The sequence below is a fragment of the Rhincodon typus genome, chromosome 5, assembly GCF_021869965.1.
Source record: "Rhincodon typus isolate 14 chromosome 5, sRhiTyp1.1, whole genome shotgun sequence".
Taxonomy (NCBI): domain Eukaryota; kingdom Metazoa; phylum Chordata; class Chondrichthyes; order Orectolobiformes; family Rhincodontidae; genus Rhincodon; species Rhincodon typus.
In genome coordinates, this window is record NC_063336.1 from 105,354,931 (window position 1) to 105,377,333 (window position 22,403).

General features: G+C 38.8%; 1 protein-coding gene across 5 annotated transcripts in view; it reads left to right on the forward strand.

The window, feature by feature from the left end:
* The window catches only part of slc66a3 (solute carrier family 66 member 3), a 65,324-nt gene that overhangs the window by 35,111 nt on the left and 7,810 nt on the right, over positions 1 to 22,403 (forward strand). Inside the window, exons 5-8 of one of the 5 annotated variants that reach the window (XR_007262066.1) lie at positions 6,595 to 6,715; positions 7,751 to 7,792; positions 9,881 to 10,179; positions 14,813 to 16,128. Coding sequence is in view for 3 of the 5 variants with exons in the window: in XM_048596541.1 (XP_048452498.1) it covers positions 6,595 to 6,715; positions 7,389 to 7,609 (342 nt within the window). In the remaining 2 variants the exon portion in view is untranslated. Of the gene's footprint in view, positions 1 to 6,594; positions 6,716 to 7,388; positions 7,687 to 7,750; positions 7,793 to 9,880; positions 16,129 to 22,403 lie in introns of those variants that run through there. The other 4 variants (XR_007262067.1, XM_048596542.1, XM_048596541.1 and 1 more) reach the window with 4 other exon arrangements.

The window sequence follows — 22,403 nt, forward strand, 5'->3', positions numbered from 1 at the left end:
CACTCCTCCCAGTCTGCTTCACGGCGATACTGACTCACTGCACACTCCTTCCAGTCTGCTTCACGGCGATACTGACTCACTGCACGCTCCTCCCAATCTGCTTCACAGTGATACTGACTCACTGCACACTCCTCCCAGTCCGTTTCACAGCGATACTGAATTACTGCATAATCCTCCCCAGAGTTTACTTTCAAGATGACAGCTGCATTAAATGTTTGTGCAACTGGATCTTCCAAAGATTCACTGAGGGACCTTATGTGGGATCTCTCTCAATCTTTGACCTTCAATGCATTACGGCTGTTACTAATGCAGTTTACGCTCATTTACATGAATTTGGTGTCCCCTGACAAGGCCAGCCCCGCAGCCTGTGTTTTGCCAGCATCTTTGTTTGCCATACAAGTCACCTGTGATCACCGGTATCACAGCTAAGAACACCATATCAGGTACTGTGGAAGCTGCCATCATGTGCAAAGACTTGAATTCTCATATTCCTGCTTCATTTCAAAGGCCAGATGATTTACTGGGAGGTGATGGCTACCATCTGTGATCATGGCTGATGACTCCATTAAATAACTCCCTGACTAAGACTGAGGGTAGATACAATACTGCCAGTCCTGCAGTCAGGGCCATTGTGGGAGTCAATAATAGGCCTGCTGAAAGTGAGGTTCTGAAGCATGTACGAGTCTTGGGGGGTAGTGTTCTTCCAATACACTCCAGACAGAGTGTGCTCCATAATCCTAATGTGCTGTGCTGTGCACAACTGGAGCAGGTAAAGAGGGGAGAGCACTCCTCTTCTGAGGAGGAAGATGATGTGCTAAAGGAACGTCATCTTCTGCATAATTGAGTGCTGCATTGGGTACAATGAGTTGGGCAGGAGTTCATGGACACTCGGTTCCATCAGATGTGAGCTGGCTACAGTGTTTGTCCATTGACTGTAAATCTGTTGCTGCTTGAAAGACAAGTCGTCTCTGTTTCCAGAAGCAAATGCAGCTTTTGTTTGTTCTTTCTTTACTTCAGCTATTGTGAACATTTTCAATTTTTTGAACGCTTTGTAGTGTGTGAGGCTCGTACATTGAACAATGAAAAGATGTCAGGCTACACCAGGCACTGGGGAATGGGTAGCATTGCCTTAGATAGTACAGAAAGTGGGACATCATTGTTACAGCTGTACAATACATTGGTGAGGCCACGTTTGGAGAACTGCGTACAATTATGGTCGCCTGATAGAGGAAGGACGTTATTCAACTGGAAAGGGTGCAAAAAAGATTTACAATGATGTTACCAAGACTGGAAGGCTTGAGTTATAAGGAGAGGCTGGGACTTTTTTCATTGGAGCGTAGGAGGCTGTCTTTATAGAGGTTTATAAAATCATGAGGGCCATAGATTAGGTGAACAGTCGAGGTCTTTTCCCCAGAGTAGGGGAGTCCAAAACCAGAGGGCGTAAGTTTAAGGTGAGAGGGGACAGATTTAAAAGGGACCTAAGGGCCAACTTTTTTATGCAGAGGGTGGTGCATGTGTGGAATGAGCTGCCACAGGAAGTGCTGGAGGCTGGTACAATTACAACATTTTAAAAGACATTTGGACAGGTATATGGATAGGAAGGGTTTAGAGAGCTACGTACCAAACACAGGCAAATGGGACAAGTTCACTTTAGGAAACCTGGTGAGCGTGGACAGTTTGAGCTGAAGGGTCTGTTTCAATGATGAATGACTCTATGACAGGGTTCTCAACAAGGATGGTGAGCTTTGTAACTCGGTTCTTAAGTAGGAATACATTTCTGAATATGCACTTTGCAATGAAGTGTCAGCCGTGCCCCGAGAGGCATTAGTTTTATGGTCCTCTGCACCATACGCACTGTGAAGGGTAGCTCGTGGTTTGGCAGCGCTTGGTCTGGTGCATGCTGGGTTTTAGTACCAGAAGTCCTGGTATTGGCACGTACATCATTGCTGGTGAAGGGGAAGATGGTGTGCACGGGATTTCATAGAGCTGTAGTGCAAAGATAATGAGATGAACCTCAGACTCATGATGCATGAGACTCAGACGCATGAAGAAACTCACTGGAGATCAGTGAGAGAAATCTTACATAAAACAGACTGGAATTGACACTTACGACTGAATTTTGCCAGAAAAAGGCCAAGTTTTAAAAGTAGTTCATTGTCTGTGGAGCACTTTGGGATGTCTTGAGGTCATGAAAGTGCAGTATATGATCACAAGTCTTTTTGTGGAACCAACTGATAATTGCTAGAAATTAATCAAACTGCCATATCTATCCCACAAACTGCGTTTCGTAGAGAGATGGATTCTTTATTTTGCAAGTTTAATATCTCTCTTTACTCTGGAATCAAGAGTCCTCACATTTGGGAAGTTTATTAAATATAGATCATCTCAATATTCGTGTTCTACAAGAACTCTTACGGATTTGCACATCCTGCAGTCAGTCCTTCTATACAGTGCAGAACCAATTAGATGGAAGCATCTGTAATACCAAATTAACTTGATTATGTTTTTTAGAAGGAGAAAATCCACACTAGGATAAATATATAGTAAATACTGTGGAAATGAAGAGGGAATCCCTATGAAAGAAAAGACCTTTAGAAAATCTTGTGGTAGAATATATTCATGGAATTACATTTAGATTACTTTCATTTGGTTATCACTGTCTTACCAATTGCCAAACTGTTGTTCTCATCACTGTTACTGTTACCTGACCTTTTATTGGCTTTTCTTTAATATAATAGTTAGAATTTTAATTGTTCATTTCTTTTAGTCCATTCATTCTCCTTCCCTTGCTCTCAAAGCACAGTTAATATCAAATATTATAAATTTCTTCTGAATTGGTAATAAGATTGAAACAAAGTGAGGAAAAGTGTGGGAGTGAGGATGTGGGAATGGAGACATGTACATTAGAGTGCTCATGTATCGGTGCCTTTTCAAACTGCCGGTACAGACTGAATCTAGTCAGCACTCGTCAGTCACATAGGAAAATTAATTATTTACTGTTAGAAGTTATGCCATTAGTTCTCAGATGTGAGAGTTCAGATGCGCTCTCGACACTCTAGTATGGTATGCAGTATTAATCGGAATTGTTTTAGAAATTTACTTGTTCACAGGATGTGGGTGTCACTGGCTAGGCCAGCATTTATTGCCCATTTGGAAGTCTGAAAGTTTGGAGTCTCGTGTAGGTCAGACCACGTAAGGATGGCAGATTTCCTTCCCCCGAAAGGCGTTAGTGAAATGGATGGTCGACATTGGTTACATTAGGCTGGCAATTTGTTTGATTTTTTAAATTGACTTTCACCATCTGTCATGGTGGGATTCAAACCCACGTCCCCTGAAGTTGAATCTTGCGTTCTGGATTACTAGTGCAGTGACATTACCATTATGTCCCCACCTCCGCTTACGTAACATGGTCACCTGAAATGTAGTCACTGTACAGACTGACACAGACTTTTGAGAGAATGAGTACAGTTTGCTGTCTGGTTTTGATCTGTCCGATATTAGTTTGAAAATAATTTGGTAAACGCAGACTTTTTATGGCTCTAGGTATCATGGTTTGCCTGATTGGTCAGACAGTTGAAGAAAGAACATTTTGTATATGTCCAGTTTCGTTTGGAACGGTTGAACAAAATAATGAGAAGAGCGATGTCTTGAGGAACAGCTAAATGGTGCTTTTGGCATCTTTAATAGGCATGAGTGGAGTAAAAATCTAAATTCTTTCAATTTTCTTATGCTTCCTGTATATTGCTTTTAATAAGATCTGAATAACCAGATTTTTGTGATGCTGCACTGTAAATGGATACTGATCACCATGGATTTGTTCCAGTAATATCACATTCCTTGTGATAGCCTAACCATCAAAAGGCCTCACAGCTTTGAAATTTGTTTTTGAGGCTTCGCATCCTTTCTCTTTGTCTACTTTTGTAGCTTTTTTCACTTCCCTCCCATATGGAAGGCTAAGCTAAACCAAAGATTGGCTAAACTAAAATCGATGATTTGGCAGTATCTTAGTGAAATTTCTCCCAATATTTTTGTGAGCCCAGGTGCCAAGATATCTCTTTTGTTATTGTCTGAGATAAAATTAAGTGTCATAATTAATATAATCTGAGTGCTGGACTAACTTGGTCTTCTGTATTGCAATAATTAATCAGCCAGTCTGGCTATATACTATGTTTTAGCCTATACAGTTACTCATTCTGTGTATCTTTGTATTAATGTAAACCATAAATTGTGTTGAATAAGGAACATAAAAGGTATGAATGTAGATATGATCAACACTATTTTGTTATTTAGTCATGGGACGTGGGCATTGCTGGCTGGCCAGCATCAATTGCACATCCCTATTTGTCCAGGGGTGCAGTTGAGAGTCAACCATGTTGCTGCGGATGTAGGTCAGATCAGGTAAGGATGGCAGATTTCCTTCCCTGAAGGACATTAGTGAAACGGCTGCGTTCTTCCAACAATTGGCAATGGTTTTGTGGTCATCGCAGATTCTTAATTCCAGATTTTTAAAATTTATTATTGAATTCAAAATCCACTGTCTGACATAGCAAGATTTGAACCTGGGTCCCCAGAACTTTAGCTGACTTTCTGGATTCAGAAGCTAGCAATAGTACCACGAGGCATCGCCTCCTCAATTATCCCAAGTTGTTGTTGCATTTTTATAATTAACAGTCCTCTCTGCAAAGATTAATTGGATAAAGCATCATTGAAACTTACCCATATAAACTAGCTTCATTATATCACAGAATGCTTATGGTGCACAAGGAGGCAATTCCAGTGTGGCTCAGTGGTTAGTACTGCTGCCTCACAGTGTCAGGGAGTCCGGGTTTGATTCAGGTCTTGGGCGACTGTGCGGAGTTTGCATGTTCTCCCCACGTCTGCATGGGTTTCCTCCCACAGTCCAAAGATGTGTAGGTTAGGTGGTTTAGCCTTGGTTAAAACTCCATGTGGAGTGTTGGGGGGGCCTGGGCGAATGCCCTTCAGAGGGCCAAATAGCCTCGCTCTGCACAGTGGGCATTCAGTGGCTTTTATAACTCCATGTTTGGCCCATTGTTTCTGCACTGGCTGTGCATTTTAACCAATTTCCTACCTTTTACCCATAGCCCTGCACATTGTTTCTACTAAAATAACCATCCAAAGCCATTTGGAATACTTCAGTTATAGTCCTTGAGATTAATCCCAACAGGTTTCCACCTGATATTGTGCATAATCCTTTAACTTTTTGATTTGTAAATTGAGTGAAAGTAATAACATTAATTTTTAAATAAATGGAAGAATTCTACCAATGATAACCGGATGGGATGGTATAAAGTGGTGACAGACATACTTGTGTTGTGGACTGTCTTCCTAGTCTATCTTTATTAAAAGTGAATTTCATATGTATTCTGCTATTTGATACAGGTCCAAAACTGTGTTTATGCTTCATGTATTTAACTACAAGAAAAATTGTTTACGTAAACTGTCAACCTTTTAGCACAAAATTAATAAACTACAAACTGGGAAAATAGTAAGTACAAGTAAACAGATGGTGTTTAAAAATTGACATACCACCACCCTTTGTTTTTCTGTCTGTATTTCCATTTCTGTTTTTCTTACTTACAGTTTTATTCTGCTTTTCTTGTCTTAACTTTTTCTCGTGTTTTTGTTTACTATTCTCTGCTCACGAAACCTAGAAAGGTGGACATTTGAAGATGGGGAAACCCTGAAGTGGAATACAAGTGACGGTCAGGCTTCAACTTTAGCAAGATGGTTGTCACCAATGGGGTCACCGTAGGGATGTGGAGTGAGATCAACTGTACCTGCTTTGAAGGTGTCAAATTTGACTTAGTGGTAGTATTCTTTCCTTGGAATCCAAATATTGTGGGTTCAAGTCCCAGTCCAGACGTTTGAGTATGTAATCTAATTTAACACTTTACTGCTGCGCAGCTGATACAATTTTAAACCAAGACACTGTTTCCACTTGGGGGTGGAATTGAAACTGTACTTCATTGACTGTAGAGTGCTTTGGGGCATCCTGAACAGTGCTATATATATGCACATCTGGTTGTATATGAAAGTGAGTACACCTTCCTTCTTGATTTTTAAACTGCATTGTATTGTTAGAACTGTTACATGTAAGCTCACTCTCAAAATTGCTGAACAAACTCTTACAGATGGCTGATTTATCTTTCAAGTATAATTTCTCCCGTCACATTCTAGGTTGAGTTCCATCCAACAACCACAGTGTTGTTATTAAGTAATGAACTTACAAGACATCAAATATATAAGTCCAGCAGGGCATTTCATAGTAATCTATTAGATTCAAACTGGCCATTACCAAAAGATGGAGAGTCGTTAGTGAATCAGTTAGGACTATTTTTATTTTCTCCTTGGTGATTAGACCAAGAATAGCTTTGCCAGTGATGTTCTGCATGCCCTCTTGACCTTAATGGATATTTGTATGTGGAAGGAACTTGCAAAGAATAAACAGGAAGAACTTTTTTTTTAATAGTATAGCCTGTGCCTGTCTCAAGTGGGCAAATAAAATGTCAGGGGATTGAATCATTCTTTGATTAATTTTTGATGATTTCACACAAGTCATTGTTTTTGTTGTAGAGTCTGTCCATATGTATTGGTGCATTAAGTAAATACGCTCAACTCCAGTCCTTGTGGAAGACCCGTGATTCTGAAAAAGTCAGTGCCCTGACGTGGAGCCTGGGAATCTATACTATATGCGGTAAGTGTGACTTTGTCGTAAATTAAGCTCAAAGCTTGACAATAGTTTTGTTTTTGGAGATCTTAAATGGAACATACATTTAAATTTTACAGGATTATCAATGTCAAAATTAAAACAAGGCTTTAATAGCAAGACTTTGCAGGTTTTTAGACATATGGAGAGGTTGAAACATGGCAATAAAAATGTTAAATATGAGGTGCTCATAAGTTAGTGAAGGTTAGCTTACAGGAGTGATGGGCAAGGATTTAGGGCTGCATTTTATGGAACATATTGTTGGTGGGGTGGCTCATTAAATTGGGCAGGTGCACAGCCTCCTAACGTCCCCTCTCCATCCTTAAATCATGGTAGATTGGTAGGCACCAAAAACAATAGCTGTCTGCTATTTTTAAGTAAGGGTCAATGGAGGTTATTACAAAGTGAATGGCCCTGGTGATTCACTGCCCAATGTCATTATAAGGTGATCTGGGAGGTTGACAGGAGGGGACAGCCGGTTTTATTTTAAAAGAACAATTTTTGGCAGTTGAAAAAAAAATGGGCCACTATCTTGACTGAGGTGGGAGTGTGCTAATTTGTGCATCGGGGGCACTCTCTCGATAATACCCTTGCAATCTTCCTCCCTCCCCCCCCAACCTCCCATCTCCCTGCTCAATATCTCTGACTTGTATTACTCCAGGGATCCATTGGGCCACCTTCATTCTCCTTCCTGCTGTCTCAGGAAAGAGCCACAATGAAGCTTTTAATGAACAAAGCAACGAAGCTGGAGTGCCGACGATTTCAGGGGGTGAGACTTGTCCAGGCTTTCTCTTGGTCTGTCAGCTGCCTCTCCCTTTAGGGTGGGACAGGGTATCTGCAGCACCTTTTTCCTGGATGAGGCCTGAAAGGATAGCCAGGTGAATGTTGAAACAGATTACTTTAGTAATAAGAAAGCGCTGTAACTATTGGAACTTTGAAATGCCGGCATTATTCCAAAATAGAGAGCTCTGTATTACTTTTGGCATTATGCAATTACTAATAATTGTATTATTCTTTATACAGCTAGAATTTTCACCACACTGATGACCACATCGGACACTGCAGGTGAAGGGATTTTACATGATTACCAAGTAATCCCAACTAAATTTTAGCTTGAGTTTCTATATTTAGAGAGAATAAAGAAGCAATAATAGAATTAGATCTTTCTTTTTAAAAATGATAGTATCTTTCACATTTTTTATTGAAACTGAGTATTAATGGCGTAGGATCACATACAGCCAAAAAGGAATACTCCTTTCCAAGTGGTATAAGGTATTGCACACGAGTATGCCATTCTATACTGTGCATAAATGGCATTATCAGATGAATTGGGTGACTCCTAAACTGATACCACAATCACAATAACTATTTTCCCAAAGTGATCTACAACTTTCCATTTAATCGTTGCTAATAAAGTTGAAGGTTTTTGTCTTTTATTTTTGAGCAATGATTAAGTTCAATTTCCATTTATCCAGCTTACAAATGTGTAACTCACTATTTGGATTAGCAGGTATGTAGCTCCATACCGAAGTAGCTCTTGGGTTCAGTACATTCACTTTGCTGTAAAGAATTGGCAACCAGAAACACAGGCACTTGCAGAGTGTGGGATGCTTGTATGTTATCTGGTGTGCAGACAATTGTGCATAATGGTCCCAGTCTGTTGAGACCACATCAAAAGGCTGCTACTCCCTTAAATTGTTTTGGTCAGTGGATTCCAACAGCACTTGCTATTGCTGCTACCTAGGCTTATACTCAGCTTCTCTCTTGTAGAAGAAGTTTCATTCTTCTAACCTATTAATAAGAGAGCTGTACGTATAATTTTCAGTTAACAAACCACCAGGAACCTAGATATCAATTGATTCTAAAGTTAATAGCTTTAACTTGGCTTGTTTCCGGATCATTAATAGTATATTTTGGTTGTTTAAAAAAAAATGCTTTAATAGAAATGTCATTTTTTAAATTTAACGAACGCATGCAATTGAAGGTTGTCTTGATTTTGGAATATCTTTATGTACGAGTAGTCTTCTGTTCTTAAGGCAGCTGTAAGATCAGTATTAAGTCATTAAATATTTAAGTCCTTCCTACTTGATGATTCTTAAAGGATGTTCCCCAAGTCTGGAGCTGTTTGTTTCTGTGAGAGACTTCCTATATAAATATTTAAATGAAGGACTGCATCACTCTTCAGAGTCTCAAACGCTTCATTTCAAAGTTATAATTTCATACCTTTTGTGACACAGTTCAACTTATAAACTTACCTCAACAAATTTGAGTCCGATTTTGAATCCTCTCAGGTTGTGTTTAGACAAATTGTTCGTACATTAGGGGAAAGCAAAGTTTAAAACCAGCACCTCATGCTCAGGAGCACCATCTATGTTCTACAGTGTAATGCTCATTACATTTTAAAAATGGACTTCTTCTAATTTGGACTATTCTTCTAATAACCAAACCCTCTGCCTTCTATTGAAATTGAAATGCTATAAATGGAGTGTCATATTCTGCAACGTCTGCACATATTTCCACAGAAATTATTTTTTATTTAAATAGTCTTCATAAGTTGCAGCCAGATACATTCCAACCAGACATTTGTATGATAGCCCAGGATAATTGGGTCAATAAATGAGTAGTATCCCTGGCTCTGGGGATTTGTAGACGTTATTCCCACTCGGAGCTTGGGTTGCCTCTTCCTTTCAGCTGTGCATGAAAGTAACTTCAAAAAGGAGGAAGTGTGGCAAAGGAACTAAAGCTCTTCTGGCTAAATGCTGATTAGAAGTAATGGAAAAGCAGCTGACTGACTGGTGTCTTAACTCACTAATGCTTGGTCTGCTCTCAGAAAATCCAAAGAGGCATTACAGATATCCAGTACAATTGATATGGTTACATTTCCTGGGCTTATTCTTTTGTGTAAGATAATATAGGGCAGCATGAGAAAACTCATATAAAGTAAATACTTTGACTGATTATAGCAGTGGCTGACACCACTGGAGCAGAAAAGGCACTGATGGAATGCTTGTGTACTTTATTGTATTTTGGTTGGCATGTACTTAATCTTTTCTGTTCTAAACTGTCATTAAAGCAAATGACTTGATTGTTCTGCAATGGTCAATGATGATGCTTTAAAAGCATACTCAGTAATGGTTCTAATCTTCTTTCCAGTTCTTATACGTTATGCCGTTATTGGTGTGTTGAATATGTGGGTTTTGACCACCATAATGTACTACAGGAAGACTGGAAAGAGAAGGGAGTAAACATAGTGAGGAGCAGCACCCTGATGAACTGGTTTTCTGGATTAAGTCAAAGATGTGGCCTTGGTGAAAATTGAGAAACAGCACTTTACAATGTATCACAATAGAATAATGACTCAAAGCAACCAAATATGCTGAGTGAATTTTGGATCTGTCAAGGGAACGTTTGTTGGTATAGCCATCATTCTGAACCCTTGGCATAGTTTACAAGTAAGTAAATTATACTGTCAATAACTTGTTAAAATCATTAAATGATTGAAGTAGAAGGTAGGACAATTCTTGATTCAGTTTTATTGTCTATCTGTCATCAGTACGATGTTTAGAAATTTACAGCAGCTCAGTGGATGAGAATAATGTTGTTAAGATTATTTTAAAACCTTAAGCGAAAACACATTGCTGGTGAAACTCAACAGGTTTGGCAGCATCAGCAGCAAGAAAGCAGAATTAACATTTTGAGGCAGTGACTCTTAACAGAATGGATAATGAAAAGTCAATGGAGCTGAAAGGTTAACTCTGCTTTCTTCCCACAGATGTTGCCAGACCTGCTGAGTTTCACCAGCAATTTTTATCTTTGTTTCCGATCTCCAGCACCCATAATTTTTTATTTCAAAACTTTACACTTTGAATAGTTCACAGCTAACCAAAGTGAGATAAAATTAATAGATGGAGGTATTTATTACAATAACAACATTGTAATAGTAATAAACACAAGCACTAGTTTATAACCTGTTAAGTCAAAACTTTAAGGACAGAGCTGTGTAAACGCTTTGTGGTGAGCGTCTATGATCTGCAGGCAAAATCCCAGAACTCTATGTAGGCAAATATAGGTGAAAAAAACTGAATGAAGGTTATCCTTTATTACAGATATTATCTGTTGTATTCACAAAAGCTACTAAATGTAAGTTTTCCCATTTTTTTTCCATAAGCGTTTAATATGAAATTACAGTATAGTCAAGATATAACACGATATTGACTGGTCTTCAATCACTCGGAGGTGAAATGCCACAGAGCTGGGCTATGACATTGTTACTGTAACTTTGAATCCAAATGTGGTTATATGGAAATTGAGATGGTGCAATAGGAAGAGCTGAGGGGATATTCATTCCCCTTGTTTATACGGAGAGCCATGCCAGAATTAGTTAGGCACAAGGAAACACATTTGTGTTGATCATTTGTAGATGATGTTTACATCACATGACCTAAGGTTAAAATCAGATCAATCAGGAATAATACTCAAAGATCTGAGACAAAATACAAAAGCAGTCTCTGTAGGTAGTCCATTAATGCTTGGGGTGATAGTGACCAGGACTGCATGAGGCCATTTGAGGAATAGTCTACAAAGAGAAACCAGTGTTATAAAAGGGAAAATGAGTTCAATGAGAAGTTCTGAAGAAGTGTCTTGACCCGAAATGTCAGTTTTCCTGATCCTCCGATGTTGCCTGGCCTGCTGCGTTCTTCCAGCTCCACACTGTGTTATCTCTGACTCGAGCATCAGCAATTCTTACTATCTCTGAGGAGATTGTTGAGGCCTTGACAGAGATCATTGTATTCTCTTTAACCACAGGTGAGGTCCCAGAAGACTGCAGAATAGCTAATGTTGTTCCTTTTCTTCAAGAAGGGCAACAGGGATAATCCTGGAAACTATAGGCCAGTGAGCCTTACATCAGTGGCAGGAAAATTATTGGAGAAGATTCTTAGTAAAAGGATACACTTGCATTTGGAGAAGAATGGACTTATTGGAGATAGTCAGTGTAGCTTTATGCAGGGGAGGTCACGTCTCACAAACTTGATTGAGTTTTTTGAGGAAGTGATCTTGATGATCAAGGAGGGTAAGGCAGTGGATGTTGTCTACATGGCATTTTACTAAAGCATTTGACAAGGTCCCTCACGGGAGGTTGGTTCAGAAGATTAAATCACATGGAATCAATGATGAGTTGTCAAGTTGGATACAAAATTGGCTTGGCTGTACAAGACAGTGTTGTTGTGGAGGGGTGTTTTTCTGACTGGAGGTCTGTAACTTCTGGTGTTCCTGATAGAAGGATATAAAATTGAGATGCATGAATAAGGTAGTTAGTCAGAGTCTCCCAGAGACATGGTGGACCAAAGGGCCTGTTCCTATGCTGTACTGTTCTGTTCTAGAACAGTAGAAATTTAGGTTTAAGAGAGAATGGGAAAGTAAGTATTAACTGTAAAATGGACTATACGGAAACTTCAGAACTTTGAAATGAGTGCAAGTAAATTCTCATATACACTCAGTCACTCTAGACAAATGGGTAGTGTAAAAGAAGTAATGAGCAATTCATAGTTATTATTTTATAACAACTCTTAGATGTTAATTGACATAACATTAATTAAAGTACAAGAAAACCCATATCACTTTCCACACAAGATCCCATATATTTCAAGTATGAAATCAATATCGTTGAGGCACATGGTGTTTGCAGTATTTTTTCACTAGTGCTGACAGCTACTGTTTTCGGAGTTAAGTGATTCTACCAAGTTCAGAAATTCTGTTACTAAAGGTTGAAGTTTTTTTTTTTAAAAGTTTGAACACGAGTTTTTTTTTAAACTCTAGGACTTCTTAAAGGTTTAAGAAGTTTCAGTTTTGTTGTAAATTTCATTTTTTTCTTAAAATATTGTTTTAATCAAATTCTGCATACAGTACAGCATGCAGATATTTTCATAGAACGTTTTCTTGTGATTTACCTTTAGTTGGAAAGAATTGGAAATCAAAACCAGCTTTTCTTTCCAACAGAAACAATCCTCATGAATTTCAGTTTTGCATTTTTAATGAATATTACAGCCAGGTTTTTAAATATTAGCTTTTCAACATTTATATTTAAACGATCGTAGCAACAAAATTGTTTTGCGTATTTTAATTATACTATGTATTGTTGCACTGCAAGTGAAAACATACTTAAATAAACCATTACCAAAATTATTATAAGTGTAAAATGTGATTTGAGGTCCATGGGGAAGTGCAATCATTGACAGTCTGATTGCTCAATCACAGACAGTCTGATTGCTCAATCACAAGGTTGTAAGAAAAATACAAACCTAGTGGTCTCTATTGGTTGGATAAGTGAACTATTCAGATCTTGTGTATCAATTTCAATATTGTTAATTAGTAATGCAGCAAACTGTGCATTCATAGGGCTACACTCAGTGTTTATATTTGACTTAAAATGAAAATAGAATCTCTGGTAGATACAAACTTTTTAGTCAAGATAAAGCTTGTTGAATTAATAATTCACTCAGTGCCATTCTCTGTTTCAAAAAACTATAATTTCCTTTTGAATCTGCTTCCACCACGCTCACTTCCAGATCTTGGTGTTTCTCACATCACTTTAAATCACTTGTTCTTGATCCTTTTGCAGGTAGGAATAGTTGCTTCCTATATACATCTGTTCCAACACATCATGATTTTGAGTACCTTTCGCAAATCATATCTTGGTCTTTTCTAAGAAAAACAGTTCAAACATCTCCAATCTATTTTCATAACTGAAGGTTTTCTTCCATTGAACCATTCCTGTGAATCTTTTCAATGCTGTCTCCTATGCCTTTATATCCTTCCTGACATGTGCCACCTAGAACTACACTCAATGCTCCAGCTGAGGCTGAACTATATCTTATAAAAATATGACATCGCCTCCTTGCTCTTGTTCTCTATAGCCCTATTATTAAAGCCTAGGATACTGTGACCTTTATTAACTGCTCTTTCAGACTGTCCTGTCACTTTCAACAACTTGTGCATATATGCATCTGGTTTCTTCTGTTCCTATACCCTTTTTGTACTGTCTTTGTTTTCTTCCAATCAATTAAATCAACATTTCTCTGCATTACACTTGATCTGTCATCCGTCCATCCATTCCAGTAACTTGTCTCTGACCCCTTGGAGGTCTTTTGAAATGGATTCATTTTAACGTAATTTCATCTGGGTATAGCTGTCGGGACTAAATATTAATACAAATTACAGATAAGTAATGTGGAATACAGATCATTGACTGATGTAATAGCCTGCTTTTGTACTTGGACCTGCTTTTAATAGCATTTCTATTGTCAATATAGACAAACCTATAACTGGTAAATATGGAACTTAAAATTTTTACAAGTGACTTCATACAATGTAATGTTTCAGGTGACTTTTCTTGCATAAAGCACACAGATAATAGATAAATTTATGACTAATCAATCTGTCTTCATGCCTTATTTTATAAAGCAGATTATGTACATCTCTCATCTTTTCTTAATCTAAGTTTATTCTTGCTTTTTTGGATTTTGTAAATGGTTGTGTATCTCAATTTCATTTTACCGTTCTTGAGAAGAAATTACCACTTATTTACTTGAGACAATTTTGCAATAGAATTATATCACTTCTATGTGTCTTGTTTCATTATGTAGTGGGAGTAGAAAATGCCATGTTTCAGTATTGAAGCCTTAGAAGACGTTGTCGGTGTACCATTGACAAAAAGAATTAATTATAATGTTACAAAACAGGAATAGCAAGCTTTACTATAACTGGGTTTGCAATAGTGTAATGAAAACATTCAACGACCCTCAAAATTGCCCCATTGTTCCTAACTAGACTTTACAAATAACTGCTCTGAAGCAAATTAAGTTATGGCCAAGTTTATTATTAATTACATAACTTTAGCAGAACACAGATAAACAAGAGGTAAACTAAGCTCTAAAGCCCAGTCTTCTTCATAGCCTCCACTCACACAGGCAGGCACAGGAAAGGGATAAATTTAAAAATGTAATCTTGCTAGTACAATAAACCTTTCAAACAATGGATATGAGGCCTTTATGAAGTCCTTCGACAATGTTTATTTTCTTTTAACAGGCCTTGCTTGAATTCCAAAGTTACCAGTTCATGCAAACAGATTCATCAGATCTTCAGAAATACCCACATTTCTTACTGGGATTATTTTCTAGAACATTTAACAATTCGATAACTTGAAATTTGAGAGAACAGAACATAGCAACAGTCTCTAATGCTTCCAAAAAATCACACTCCAGCTTTGGTGGATTGAATTGCACTTGCCATACACTGATATGGGGGTCAGTTAGCTCATTTGGGTAGATGGCAATTCTGGCACCAGCTGTGGTTCCTTCTCAACCTCTCCCCTCAGGTGAAACCAACTCTATGGTCCAGGAGGATTACAGCAACTTTACCCTTACATTGATATCGATACATCCTACAGCTTTCTTCTTCGCTATCAACCACATGGCCACCTTTTGTAATATATCCAAAGTTCACATTTGTGCCCTTTAATAAACAAAACTTTGATTTCTATCATATTTTCCAGGCTTTTCTTTTGATTGTGAACTAACGTAAATGGGCCTGTCACTGCAGGAGGGTAGGAAAAGAAATCTCAAAATTATTTCGAAACCTGATTTTTAAAAAATTGGACAACCTTATTGGACTCATTGGCCTAGGCTGATCACATGGTCATATTTCTAGAAACTTCTGAACCCCACCTGTATAATATAAATACTCCAACTAAAGGACTTCAGCTGTCTGCTTCCAGCTAACACAAGGCAAGAAACCGTGAAGGCCCACTATGCTAAAATGAATGCTAAGACTTTTAATTCCTTTTTCAACTAGCAATGGAAACTTTCATGGGGAAAATTAAAGTTGCACTGTTAGGTTAATAACCTACCCATTAACCTATCAAAATTGGCCTTCAGCATCTGAAATGCCTGACTTTGTCACATGACTAAAAGTGGAGTTTGTTGAATTTCTTAAAATTCCAAAATTCAGGCAGTTAGGGTCTTAACATCACAAGAAGAGTAGCTGAAAGGCTTGCTTTACATCACTATCTCTCGAACATCTCACCTCAAGAAAGAATCATGGACTTCAGCTGCCAAACTGGACTAAGTCTCCGCATACAAGAACAAACGTCGTACCTTTGCCATCATCTGCTTCCCAACTCCCAGGAAAAGAATTGCTATAAGCCAACAGACTTTCAATTGGCTGCTAACTCAATAGAGTCAAAGTCATGCAAACCGTTACCAAGTTTGTTGATTTTGAGAAATTCATAAATTGTAAATTTTTTTCCGCCTACATTGTATGCTTGTGTGTATGAATGAAGTGGCAAAGCAATTTCTCACATTAAATGTTTTGTTAATAAATCCCACCTGTAGGTTCACCTTAAAGGATTTTGTTGTGGGTTTATTTCAACAGTTGGAATCCAAAAAAAGTTTGCAGATCACCTTTCAGCTCACCTCTGTAAGAGAGTAAAAGGGGAAAGGTGTAATTTAAATTAACTTAATTCCCCATCTGTCTGTGACAACTTTAACTCCCAAATTTGTTACACTTTCACCCAAAAATCAGGCCAGAAAATTCACTTGGATTGTTAAAGAAATAGTGGTTCAATTTTGGGAAGAAAGGAGAAGCAATGAGAGTGGAATTAATTTTGGTACAGAAGATGCGAGTAGGAACTATTTAAGAAATATAAAATTTAAGAAATCACTGGTACAATTGGTTTATAATCGCCTAAATATAGCTACATTGCAGGACAGAGCATATATATAAAGCAATAATAGTGTGGCGTATGGAAGGTACTGCAATAATTGGACAAATCAAATTGGTGAAGGTAATCCAAAGGAAATGTTCATAGTGTATTCAGGACAGTATTTCAAAATAATGCATTCTGGAAACAACATGGAACAGATTACATTTACCAGGTAAAGAATAATGAGACAGGTTTAATTAATTATCTTCTAGGCAAAAGTGATCATCAAATGCTGTAATTTCACAGTTTGAGGTGAACCATGTAGGTTTAAAACTAGGGGTCAATTACAAGGGTATGAAGCCAAAGTTGGCTCGATTAAACTGGTTATGGAGGTTAAAGGGTAAGACAGGTGGCAAGGTGCATGCCTGGTTGGGGGGGTGACCCCTAACAACTCCAATCTGAGAACAATAAGAAGGGGTCAAGGGGGTTACTTCTGAAAGCCACCCTTCTCCCACCCGTTAACTTTTTATTGCAGGGTTAAGATTATAAGGATGGTGTTTCAAAGGTAAGAATGACTTACCTTCTCACTGGTTGAGTCTTCATGGAGTGGGCCATGTCTTTAGGACCTAGAAGGGCAGCAGCTTCTAGCGACTTGGGATATTAATGTCAAGGGCAATGATTCTTGCCCTTGCTGCTTGTCAGCTGAATGAGTTGATTGGCAGATAATTGGGCGAGTTAAGTCCCTAGTAAAGTGACGCGAGTTGCCTCCTAACATAACCAAACCCATATTTACACAAAAAAAATCAGAAAGCCCAGCTCATAATTAGCAGAAAAAATAACCTTTGAATTATGCTTGAAAATCAAAGGGCTAGATACAGGTTTATGTTGTTAGTGTTGCTTTTAGCTAATCTTTTATATTTTTATATCTATTTTGTCCCATCTCCCATCCTATTTGTGGGAAATGTACAATGACTAAACATTAAGTTTTTCATTTAAACCACAATTGAATCAAGTTTCAGGAACAATTAGAATTTTAAGTCAGTAAGCTAAGCTTTTCAATTCTCCAAATCAAACCAAGTCGTCTACATATTAAGAGCCAGTTCATTGAAGGAAAACAGAAGGCCAGGACTCTCTCCATTGACCAAGGGGTCGAAGCCATTATTACATAAAAACATTGAAGATAGGAGCAGGAAGAGGCCATTCGGCCCTTCGAGCCTACTCTGCCGTTCTTCACAATCATGGCTGATCGTCCAGCTCAACAGCCTAATCTTGCTTTCTCCCCATAACCTTTGATCCCATTCGCCCCTAGTCACCTCTTGAATACATTCAATGTTTTGGCATCAACTACTTCCTGTGGTAATGATTTCCACAGGCTCACTACTCAGAGTGAAAAAAATGTCCATTTTCTCCATTCTAAATGGTCCACCTGGAATCCTCATACTGTAACCCCTGGTTCTGGACACACCCACCATCGGGAACATCCTGCATCTACCCGGTCTCATCCTGTTACAATTTTATAAGTCTCTAGGAGATCCCCCCATTCATCTGAACTCCAGCGAAAACAATCCCAGCCTAGTCAATCTCTCCTCATATATCAGTCCCGCCATCTCTGGAATCAGCCTGGTAAACCTTTGCTTCACTCCCTTGAGAGCAAGAGCATCGTTCCGCAGAAAAGGAGCCCAAAACTGCAAATGATATTCTAGGTGTGGCCTTATCAAGGTCTTGGATAACTGCAACAACACATCCCTGCTCTTGTACTTGAAACTCTCGCGATGAAGGCCAAAATATCATTTCTTTACCACCTGCTACACCTGCATGCTTACCTTCAGTGACCGGTGCACAAGGACACCCAGATCCAGCTGCACGTTCCCCTCTCCCAATTTACAGCCATTCAGGTAGTAATCTGCCTTCCTGTTTTTGCTTCCAAAGTGAATAACCTCACATTTATCCAAATTATACTGCATCTGCCATTGATTTGCCAACTCAGCCAATCTGTCCAGATCATGCTGAAGGATCTCTGCATACTCCCTCCCACCCAACTTGGTATCATCTGCAAACTTTGAAGTGTTATATTTGATTTCCTCATCCAAATCATTTATATTGTGAATAGCAGGGATCCCAGCACCGATCCCTGTGGCACCCTACTAGTTACTGCCAATTTGAAAAGGACCCATTAATTCCGAATCTGCCAACCAGTTTTCCATCCATCTCATTACACTTCCTCCAATCCCATGCACTTTAATCTTGCACAATAATCTCTTATGCGGGATTTTGTCAAACGCTTTTTGAAAGTACAAATATACCCCATCGACTGCACCCCCCCTTGTCAATTCTACTAGTTACATCTTCATAGAATTCCAACAGATTTGTCAGGCATTATTTCCCCTTCATAAATCCATGCTGACTCTATCTGATCCTGCCACTGCTTTCTAAATGCTCTGCTATAAAGTCCTTGATAATGGATTCGAGAACTTTCCCCACTACCAATGTTAAGCTTACTGGTCTATAATTCCCTGTTTTCTCCCTACCTCCATTTTTGAATACTGGAGTGACATTAGCTACCTTCCAATCTGCAGGGACCATTCCAAGGTCTATAGAATCCTGGAAGATGACCACCAATGCATCCACTATTTCTACAGCCACTTCCTTAAGTAATTTGGGATGTAGATTATCAGGCCCTGCAGATTTATCCATCTTCAATCCCATCAATTTTCCCAGCACCATTTCTCCACTAATATCAATTCTTCCCTCTCACTAAATCTTGCATTCTCCAACATTTCTGGTATTTGATTTGTGTCCTCTTTTGTGAAGACAGAACCAAAGTATGTATTCAGTTGCTCAGCCATTTCTTTGTCCCCTATTATATATTCCCTCATTTCAATCTGTAGGGGACCTCTGTCTTCCATAATCATGAAGTGCATCGAGGCGCTGGTCATGGCCCAAATCAACTCTAGTCTCCCAACCTGCCTACAATTTGCCTACTGACATAACAGGTCCACAGAAGATGCCGTATCCCTAGCCCTGCACTCATCCCTGGAACATCTGGACAACAAAGACACCTATGTCAGATTCCTGCTCATTGACTACAGCTCCGCCTTCAACACCATTATCCCCTCCAGACTGATCTCAAAACTCCATGGCCTTGGTCTCAGCTCCATCCTCTGCAACTAGATCCTCAGCTTTCTGACCAATAGGCCACAATCAGTGAGAATAGGTAACTGCACCTCCCCCACAATAACACAACACTGGAGTCCCCACCCAAGATGCATTCTCAGTCCCCACTGTACACCTACGACTGTGTTGCCAAATTCTGAATTAACGCCATCTACCAGTTCGCTGACGACACCACCGTAGTGGGATGGATATCTAACAATGATGAGTCAAAATACAGAAAGGAGATAGAGGGCTTGGTGATTTTGTGCAATCTGTCTTTCAACATCAGCAAAACTAAAGAACTGATCATCAACTTCAGAAAGGAGGAGAATGCACCCCCATCTATCTTAACGGAACTGAGGTTGAGAGAGTGAAGAGCATCAAGTTCCTCAGAGTGACGATAACCGATGATCTGTCCTCAAGCTCCCACGTAAATGCGACAGTCAAGGCGGCACAATAATGCCTCTTCTTCCTCAGGCAGCTCAGGAAATTTGGCATGTCCTTAAGGTCCCTTACCAACTTCTACAGATGCACCATTGAAAGCATTCTGTCTGGGTGCATAGTGGCCTGATGTGGCAACTGCTCTGCCCTGGACTGTAAGAAACTACAGAAGGTGGTGCGCACAGCCCAGACCATCACATCCATGGGCTGTATTTACACGGTCCACTACTGTGGAAAGGTGGCCAACACCATCACAGACGCATCGCACTCTGGTAATGATCTCCTACAACCTCTTCTGTTAGGCAGAAGATACAGAAGCTTGAACACATGCACAAGCAGGTTCAGGAACAGCTTTCTGGCCATTATCAGACTGTTGAATGGACTCTAGCGTCAAATAATGTAACCTGCGATGTAACCTGTATGCTTCTAAGTCTTTTTGATCTGTTATCCTTTGCTTGCTATGATCTGCCTGTACCACTCAAACAAAGCTTTCCACTGTATTTACACATGACAATAAAGTCAATCATTTGACTTCACCAATCTCTTTCTATTCATGCACCTATTGAAACTCAGTGTCAATCTTTATGTTCCCTGCAAGCTTACTTTCATACTGTATTTTCCCCTTCTTAGGCAATCCTTTGGTCCTTCTTTGCTGAATTCTAAACTGTTCCCAATCCTCAGACATTCAAACCCAGTTATAGAGGTCCCTCTATAATCTGGGTTTGAATTCAGTTGGGACGGTAGTCGTTTTTCAGATTTCTGTTTGGGTGGGATCCCAATTGAAATTAATTTGAAAAATTTCAAGTTTAGTCTTTATAGGCACTGGTGCACAGTGCAAAATAGCTAACAAGTTAAAGGGGGAAAATGGCAGAAAATAAATTTTAAGAAGTTACAGCATTAAAACAAGTCATTTCTCTATACCTAAACTACAAGTAACATCTAAACAATATTTTCTAATGGTACATTATGTCAAGCGAGAGCAAACCAACTTGCTTTCTTCTCTGGCAATACTGTGGGATGCAGAGAGAGAAGGGTGTCCTGGATACGGTCTCAGCTCGAATGTTAGGTGAACCTTGCAACCACTGATTGAAGTGTGCCTCAATTGATCAGGTGTACCATTTCTAACTGTGCTGGATCTTGGAGATGTGGTTAAAAAAAATCATTTTTCAAAAGCCCCCCACACCTTAAAAAAAGTAGGGAATGCTGGTAGCAGGATAGGAAACCTCGTTAGATAAGTTCAAACACCAATGTCAAATTCAAGGGATTTGGAAAGGAAAGGAAGGTTGAAAATGAGGATATAATTTGCAAGAGGATGTGAAGAATAGCGTGATACAGTGTATGAAAAACAAACACTATTAACGTGAAGAATATTTAAGGAAAATAAATGTGCAATGTTGGTATATTCTAGAACTAAATATAATTAAGTAATCCTTATAGAAATGTCAGATTTTTTTTTTTAAAAACAGGTGGTATTTGAAGGTGCCATAACAAAACATTCCAGTTTATCCATCAATAACAGCAGAAAAGCCTTGCAAGATATAATCAGATTCCACATACTCTAGATGAATATTGCAGCTATACAGCCAGTCCAATGCTGGCAGGTGCAGTGTAAGCTGGCAGATCACAGGAGAAATGAAAACAAAAAAGTCAGACTTACATTTTTTATAACAAATTTTAAAGCTTCCGAATGTGCAAAGGGCCTTACAACCAATTAAGTACTTTTGCGGTGCACTCATTAAGGTAAGAAACAAGATTTGTACAAAAGAAAACTCTCACAAAAAGAAAATGTGGTAATGACCAGGTATTCAGTGGTGTTGGTAAAGGGAAAATAATGCCCAGGCACCTAAGAAAGCTCCACCACATTTTCCTTGAAATTGTACTATCAAATGTTTTACATTCACCGATGGGGATAGAAAAAAGACAAAGGTTTAATATAGATGGACAAGCATCAGTATCAACTAATGAGCCAATTTCCATTCTGATCAATGATCACACCTCTTCACTGGCATGAATCAAAGGAAATAGTTGATAATTATTAAAGTCACATTCAAGTAAGAAAGGTTTTAGGGGTGGAACAAACCATCCATGGCTAATTAAAGATTGTATCAAATTGTAAAAACATACAATTCCATGAAGACTGACAGCAGTGAAGGTCAGAAGATTGGATGAGGTATAAAAAGATAGTAAAGAATGACTGTTAAAAAAGGGACAATTAAGATATTGTAGAAAGCTGGCTAACAGCAACAAAAAAGATAGTATGATTTTCTACAGGTATTTAAAAACAGCCAATCACTTTAGAAGTGTCTGGGAATTAAACACGGAAAATAAATGGCAAATGAATTGAACAAATTATGCGTCTATCTCTACTGTAGAAGACACAAA